The sequence below is a fragment of the Saccostrea cucullata genome, unplaced genomic scaffold (assembly GCF_032062105.1).
Source record: "Saccostrea cucullata isolate Sc308-1 unplaced genomic scaffold, CSIRO_AGI_Scuc_v1 ctg10511, whole genome shotgun sequence".
Lineage (NCBI taxonomy): Eukaryota > Metazoa > Mollusca > Bivalvia > Ostreida > Ostreidae > Saccostrea > Saccostrea cuccullata.
The window spans coordinates 1-8,608 of NW_026923908.1; the positions used below are offsets into that span (position 1 = coordinate 1).

At 35.5% G+C, this 8,608-nt stretch overlaps 1 protein-coding gene across 1 annotated transcript; it reads left to right on the forward strand.

Moving 5' to 3' along the window:
• Window positions 1–4,396: 4,396 nt before the first annotated feature.
• On the forward strand, window positions 4,397–7,981 carry LOC134265232 (ras-related protein Rap-1b-like protein). The gene is made up of 4 exons (XM_062747481.1): window positions 4,397–4,538; window positions 4,866–5,039; window positions 5,148–5,472; window positions 7,780–7,981. The coding sequence occupies exons 1-4, from the start codon at window positions 4,397–4,399 to the stop codon at window positions 7,979–7,981; spliced, it is 843 nt and encodes a 280-aa protein (XP_062603465.1).
• The last annotated feature ends 627 nt before the right edge of the window (window positions 7,982–8,608 follow it).

Here is an 8,608-nt window from a genome sequence, read left to right on the forward strand (position 1 = left end):
TCAGTACATGAAGAAAATCTTCAATAACACTAGACATGAGGCCTGTTTTCAAAGACAATGTCTGTAATAATAAATCCATTTTATACATGTATACAGTTTTTAAACTTCAGATGCAATATTTCAATTTTTGCATACGATATCCCAAAGTTCATTAAGAACCATTTTCCTTATTAGTTTTGTGCAAGTGAATATTTGTTCCAAATTAATGAAAATAAATAATAGATTAACATATAATTTTAACATTTATTTAACATTGGGTAGGTAACGTAAATTATATGTTTTTAAATAAACAGGAAAATAATTAGTGAAATAAAAGACCACATAGTCTGCCACATATTTCAAATTATTTTATTGACCATAGAAATAGGGGCTTACTCAATATAAAATTGTATAATAAACTACGTTTTCTTCTGAAGAGCATGTACTGATTAGGGTCCTTTTTCATATAGCGGAAGGTTACAATTACATACATTTATTAGAGTGACTTCAAAAACGTCATTTTAAGTTAGTTTTTCCTAAATTTTATGGTCGTTATAATTATATCTTTAGCAAACATTACCTTTAATTCGGTCATTTTTTTAATGTGTTGCATACATGAACAAATTATGATGCCTTTTTCTCATAATCCATCTACATGATCAATACATAGGACGCACTGCAGACGTACAACCGACCAACGGATGATGCTTACTCCTTCTAAGCAATTGATCCATATCTGTAATTCCCGGGGTCCGTGATTTATGCACTATTCACTGATTTCTATTCTTTGTTAATATTTTTTTAAAACGATGAATGTCTGTAGTATTCAACCTTTCCGTTCTTTGTTTCTCCTTTCAGATAAGTGTTTCAATCGAATTATTTTCAGCCGAAGGCTCAAGTGAGCTTTTCTGATCAAAATTTGTCCGTTGTCTGTTGTTGTTGTAGTCGTTGTAAACTTTGCACATTTTCATCATCTTCTCAAGATTGATTGATTGATTGTATATTGTTTAACGTCCCTCTCGAGAATTTTTCACTCATATGGAGACGTCACCGATTTTGACCCTTACTCGGCACTCATAGCCATGAGCAGTGAGGGATCTTTATCGTGCCAACGCCTGCCGCTGACACGGGGCCTCGGTTTTTAAGGTCTCATCCGAAAGACCCGCAACTTTCACTTCAAAGTGCCGAGCGCATGGCGAAGGAACAGTGGCTACCCATTTTATCGACTGGGTCAGTCGCGGCCAAGAACCACTGGGCCAATTTCAAGCAAACTTCCCACAAAGTATCCTTGGGTGAAGAGGATTCAGTTTTGCCCTCTTCCAAGGGGAGATAATTAATATGAATTATGGAAATAGCCCTCTTCCAAGGGGGGGGGGATAATTATGAATTATGAAAAAATTAATGGCATCTTTTAAAAATATTCTTCTCCTGAACCATTGGGCCAGGAAAGATGAAACTCATGTGGAAGCATCCTCAGGTAGTGTAGATTTAAGTTTCTTCAAATCATGGTCTCCGGGGGTAGGGCAGGGCCACAATGGCTGTTCAAAGTTTTATATAGGAATAGATAGGAAAAATCTTTAAAAATCTTCTCCAGAACCACCGGGCCAGGAAAGATGAAACTCATGTGGAATCATTCTCAGGTAGTGTAGATTCAATTTTGTTCAAATCATGACCCCCGGGGGGGTAGGGCGCAGCCACAATGGCCGATCAAGGGTTTACATAGGAATATATAGGATTTTTTTTTATTCTCCAGAACCACTGGGCCAGTAAAATGGAACTTATATGGAAGCATCATCAGGTAGTGTAGATTCAATTTTGTTAAAATTATGACCCCGGGTGTAGGGTGGGAGCCACAACTGACGATCAAATATTTATATTGGAATATATAGGAAAAATCTTTGAAAATCTTCTTCTCAAGAACCACCGGGCCAGTAAAGATGAAACTTATGTGAAAACATCCTCAGGTATGTACCAGTAGATTAAATTTTGTTAAAATCATGACCCCCAGGGGTGGGGCTGAGCCACATTGGATGATTAAAGTTTTCCACAGGAATGAATACATCAGAATTTCTTTCAAACTCTTCTTTTTAAGAATCACAAAGCCATGATTGGTCATATCTTTATGTAAGCATCCTCACGTAGTGTTGATTAAGTTTGTTAAGTCATGAATGGGAAATAGGGGTTCAGTAGGGAGGGCCACAATGGGGCTCAAAGTTCTGCCTAGAAATATCAAGGAAATTTTTTTCCCAAGAATAGAAAAGTCATGTTTAATCATATTGATATGGAGGCATTCTCAGGTAGTACAAAGTTATACTGGTTCAAATGAGGGCTCCCAGGGGTAGGGCTGGGTCACAAGAGGGGGTTTCAAATGAATAAATAGGAAAAAGTCATTTACTCAGAAACCACAAAGGAATTTGTTGTATGGAAGCATCATCAGGTAGTTGGTAGTTAAAAATTCCAGACCGCAACCCCCATGTAAACTTTTCAATGCTGAAATTATTTCTGCTGTATTTCCTAGACAATGTGCTCAGGTGAGCAATGTGGCCCATAGTCCTCTTGTTTGAATTATGAACAAAAAAAAAATGATAAGTGCCAATGAGAGTTGATTAAACCTCAGCTCCTGATAATATCTTCCGAGGCATGTACAAGTCTAACATCGTTGCAAAACCACAGCCAACATTTATGATTCTCTCTCAACTCCGGATCGCGGCTCGAGACGATGGTACGAGACTATAAAACACAATGTGTTCACATTGGAAAGCCCCAGTTGCCAACAGTACGACATTCAACTCTTGACACGACATAGTCCAGACATTTTACTAGCATTTATTATTGTGATATCCAAAATATTTTTATATCATTTGGTGGGATTTCCTAGTAGTATCCCAGGTTTTTATGTTGAACTCACAAACATCTTCACTTGTACAGATATAAAGTCCTAAAACTCAGAATCCCACCATTCTCCCAGGGGAGAAGAAATCTCGGGATATTTTTCCCATTAGGATTTTTTCTCCCACAAATTTGTTCAAATGGGATAAATCCCACGGATATTGACAATCAAACAAATTCTCCTGAACATTATGAAATCAGGAATATATCGTATAATTTATGACAATGAGAAATCTCTCATCATAATATATAGAATATATTCCTTCTGTTTGTAAATCTTTTTGCTCCTCCGGGGGCCAAAATTGGATTAATAAAATCTTGCATCTTGTATTCCAACTATAACAATGTATTGGAGAAAATAATTCATTGTCAATATCCGTGGGATTTATCCCATTTGAACAATTATGTGGAAGAAAAAATCCTCATGGAGAAAATATCCCGTACATTTTTTACCATGGGAGAAATGTGGGATAGTTGGTGGGATTGAAAATCTCACCATTCTCCCATGGGATTCTGAGTTTTAGGACTTTTAATCTTTAGACGTGGATATGTTTGTGAGTTCAACATAAGACCCTGTGATACTGCTAAAAAAATCCCACCTAGTGATATAAAAATACTCTTGATATCATAATTAAAAATGGTAGTAAAAAGTCTGGACTATGTCCAGAGTTAAATGTCATACTGTTCCCTACAATTTTAGATAGTGTAGGAACGGGAGAGAAGGGGATGTACTTCTGAATCGCCAGTAGAGCGCTCGCTCCGTGTTCGGAAGGAGGTCGCGATCGTGAGTTAAATTCTCGGCCTCGACTTGACTTAACTGTTCCCTCAGCATGCGCTAGGTGCTTTGAAGTAAAAAGGTCCGAGTCCTTCGGATGAGACCTTAAAAATAGTAGACAAGGACACGATAAAGATTCATCACTGCTCAAAGGCCGTTAATGTCGAGTACATGTCAAAATTTGAAGCCCATCACCTGTGTATGGTGACATCTGTCTATGAATGTAGTATCCTCGAATGGGATGTAAACAATCAATCAACTTTATCGCTAATGTTGTACATGTATCGATATATAATTTTCTAATTGATTTTGGGCAATTAGGTACTATACTGGAATTTTTTATAGGGGATTTTGAATTATTTAGATTGGCCTTTGCCAATTTAGAATAATATATTCTAAATGATATCAACATTTTTAATTTTTTTTTTTACCTTTTTCTCTGTTGCAAAATAGAATGAATTATACATAGTTCCTAATTGTTTGTATATATTCATCATAGATATAATTTAACTTTAAATATCAATTAAATCTTATTGGAATATTCATTAAAATATTGACGTTACTGATCTCCCATGCTAAGACTATATATTTTTCTCATGATAAGACTGACAACCTTTGTCTGGTCCAATTGAATTGAGGTAATTAACAAGACATATATAAAGGTTGAAGAAATACACGATATATAAGAAGTCTCATGTTTGTCTAAGAAATAACAGTTTTGTTAAAACTACTATGAGAAATATATCTGAAATTATGAAGCCTTTGCAAATAGTTTTTATGGGCGATCGAGAGGTTGGAAAGACAAGTCTCATCCATCAGTTCATGTATGGGGTTTTCACCGAAAGGACTTCAGCAACCCTCGGGCAATCCTATCACGAAACAGTACGCCTACCAAGTAAGTGTCAAATTTGTTTTGTTTGTATGTTGTTTAACATCACTCTCGAGAATTTTTCACTCTTATGAAAACGCAACCACTTGTCGGTGGACAGCAGCAAATTTTTTCCTCTACTCAGCATGCACTTGCGGCCTTTGAGTCGCGAGGGTCTTCTTCGTACCAGCACCTACTGCGACACGGTACGTCGGTTTAAATGGTCTTTTACAAAGGACCAGTCTCCACGTCCCCTGTCAAATTGGCGAAATATATAAAAATTTGCAACTCACTTATTACCTTTAATGTATTCTAAGTTGCATTTTCTTAACACTGCAATTTTATTTTATTCAGATGGTCTGCACAAAATGGTGGAAATTTTGGATACTACAGGGTTACAAGAATTTCCCGCAATGAGAGAAATGTACATTCAGAAGAGTAACCATTTTGTAGTTGTCTACTCAGTGGAATGTCCAAACTCTTTCTCAACAGCACAAAATCTATGCAACGAGATACGAAGAATTAAAGGTAGATCGAAGAAAAAGATTTAACGGATGCTTTTTCTTAAAGAAATTAATGTGATATTTCTTTGTCTGTAGTTTGCAGCTTGATTTAATTATTAAATTTTTTTGACAGGAATTCATTTCTCGAACATCCTTTTAGTCGGTAATAAAATGGACAAAGGATCATCAAGAAAAGTCTCAACCAACTTCGCTTTTCAAACTGCAGCTTTGGAAATGAACATTGGGTTTTTAGAAACCAGTGCCTATTTGAACTTGAACGTAAACTCTATTTTCCACTCAATTCTGCAGAATTGTGCCGATGGAACTGTAGTACCAAAGATTCAAGGAAAGCGAAGACTTAGAATTCATAGTGATTCTGAATTACGAGTCTCAAAATCAAAATTTGAAACTAATAAATCAGTGCAAAAGGTTATCAGTAAATCAGCATTGACATTAACGTATTGAGGTATCTCTAATTACAATAGTTTAATATATTTAAAAATTAGTTAAAATAGAACGAATGTGCTGTTTTTATTAAATCTTTATCTTTAAACAATTTTGTATTTTTTATATACCCTTGTTATTTTCTAAACAAAATAAAATATGCATAGAATTGTCTGTTTTTTATAAACCGTGAGTGGTAGTAGCGACGGCCGGAACTCAAAATACTCAATGCTGTTAGAATTGTCATAAACACAAACCATTAAAATTGCAAACAAATGCTTATCGTCGGTGGATATAATGAGAATCTGATGTGATAAACCTTTACACACTTTATTCTAACAGTTTTCTTCATGTCTCTGTCCTCATCCTTGACGCAAATGTACCTGGCATGTTACGTTATTCTATTAGATTATCTTAAAAAAAATTTTAAATTCATTTCAACTGACTAAAAATGGCCCACATTCTTTAACCTGCAAGAATTGATATATCATTTAGTTTTTCTAAAAATCCTAATCATCAAGTATCTTGAATTTTTCTTGAAAATATTTTCCCACCTATCTACCGAGCAACTTTTTAGCTCATCTGAGCAGAAGGCTCAAGTGAGCTTTTCTGATCAAAATTCATCCGTTGTCTGTCGTCGTCGTCGTTAACTTTCCACATTTTCGATTTCTTCTCAAGAACCACTGGACCAATTTCAAACAAACTTGGCTCAAAGTATCCTTAGGTAAAGGGGATTCAAGTTTGTTCAAATGAAATTTTAAGAACCTAGTGTTCTTAATAAACAGTTAAAATGTCGAGATCATTAAGAGCTGTGAATGTTGAATTAAATTTTCAAAAAGTCATTGGAGGAGCTCCGCTAATAATCACGTATATTTAATTTGAAAATGTTGTCTGGGGCCAGATTCATTATATTTTTTTAAATTTTAAAATACTTCCTTATCGGTAAGGTGGTTTTAAATTGTGCAGCCTTTGAAATAAAATCGTGTCTTTTAAGGAATATAACAATATACATTTACTGACTGAGTTCGAGAGGAACATGCATTAAACAAAGCGGGCGAAGAAAAACATTTTGGTTCGAAGGGTCGACAAAACAAACGCATTTTACCCGGGAACAGTCAATAAATGTTTTATTATATCTTTTGACATATTTTGATTTAATTTTCGTTCACGCCCACTGCGGATTAAACTCGGTCCATTCTGGGAAGTTCTGTGGAACTTTAAAAATGCAAATAAGACGGAGCTGACACAACCCACTTTGTCACGTAAGCGGTCCAACATCTCATCGACAGGTCCAACGTCTCCCTGTCCGGTCATACATAGATTTTTTTGACCGTTCAGTAAAATAGTGGAAATGTTGGACCTTTTACAGTAATGAGTTGTATCAAAAATAGTTTTAGAGGTATAAATATAAAACCATATGCCTTAATGGTCATTTGGGTACTCTGCTTTTGAATAGAAAGACATTCCCACATAAACTTGAGAGTAGTCTAGCTAGATCTGTATGATGTATCATGCAGAAGTTCTTTCATTACGTCTGAAAGAATTTTTTTGGCCAAATGAATCAATAACCCCTCATGCACAGAACTAATTGCGGAGGTGATACATGTATCGCGTCGCTGCGGTGCGTATGTGTTTGTGTGTCCGTTACAGCTTGTGGGAAAGATTTAAAGGGAACCTTTGCACTATATCAATTCTCTGCCTGCTCATACTTATTTGGCTTTGTAAAAGGGCAAACCTTAATCATTTTGAAGTTAATCGGTGAATTTTTCTCTTAAAAATCTTGATATTTTATGTACGACTTGTCAGTACTCAAGTAAGAAAATGCGGTTCGCTTCGATAGATTCGCTTCAGTAAGTTCTACTTTGTATATCATTGTCAGATGATATAATCTTGCGTATTCTGAGACGGTCTTTATGAATTAAAAATGTCATCTCTGATACTTAGTAATTGAAATAATTTGATTTACGCCCCCCCCCCCCCCCTCCATCAAGATGCTCTAGGCACTCCCCGATGATTTTTAACTAGATAATTGTCCACTTTAACATCCCTCTCAGAATTTTTCTCTCTTTGCTTTTTTTTGAGACCCTCGTATACATGTATTACAACAGGAAAACATTCCTGTCTATGTGGTCAGGAAAATCACAGCTGCTAGCTACTAAGGTGTTCCCGAGTATTATCAACTCCCAGATACTGTCATTAGAGACATGATTAAGGAATCAAGGAAGGCGGGAAATTTCGCAGTTAATCTGACAAGAAAGATTTTTCCCCTAACTGTACGACGAGGGCAACTAACGAATTGAGTACAATTCATATGGTGGTAGAAAACTCTCTGAAAAAGAACTGGCCATGGATCCAGCGAGAAAGCAAGTGGTGAGGCGCTATGTGTGTGACTTCTACCCGGAATTTAAACCCGAGGATTCCTGGAGAGTATCGTCGCCAAATAAACGAGTCACTGAGGCGAAACGACAAGAGACTGAAGAAGGGCAGTGTCAGGCTTGTGATGCCCATTGTACCAGAGAGTGATCTTGGTTGCTTCGATGACGTTTTCACCTTTAATGACGCATTCTGTTTTAATCTTCAATCCAAATTGTGACCTCGGGGATTCATACTTTTGAAAGAACGATTGGAAAAATATAAATTCACAGGAACAGAGTAATATAATTCATCATTTTACATGTATGAAGAACAAATGTAGTAAATGTATGATTTAAAGCTATGCCAGAAAATATTAATACATTGTATAAATGTATATTGTTTGCTGAATTCTTTGGAATGTATTTATCATTTCATTTATTAATAATATAATTATAAAAGATTGGACTTATAAAGGAATGCACTTTAATTTTAAGTCTATATCTGAGCTTGTGATACTGAATGATATAATATTTTATAGTAATTCGTACTTGTTCAACTAGCATTACCTTTTATTGAAAAATGAACATAATCATGTATTATATTAATTTAATGAGAATAGTTACATTGCACATTGACCAAAGCCACTCAACGGACAATGTTTTGCATTCGGTCTAGTCTGTGTATTTTAAAACTCTTATATATATATATACTAGCAAAAGTTAAAGCAGACAGGAAGTGTTACATGATTATAATCTATTCAACTGAACACATTACAAGTGAGATTCAACTGACAGT

Excerpts from the sequence above, each read along its gene's own strand:
- LOC134265232 (XM_062747481.1), top strand. The coding sequence starts at position 4,397 with ATGAAGCCTTTGCAAATAGTTTTTATGGGCGATCGAGAGGTTGGAAAG. Across the intron at positions 5,040-5,147 it reads CGAGATACGAAGAATTAAAG|GAATTCATTTCTCGAACATC; the intron begins GTAGATCGAAGA and ends TTTTTTTGACAG. Across the intron at positions 5,473-7,779 it reads AAATCAGCATTGACATTAAC|AAAACTCTCTGAAAAAGAAC; the intron begins GTATTGAGGTAT and ends ATATGGTGGTAG.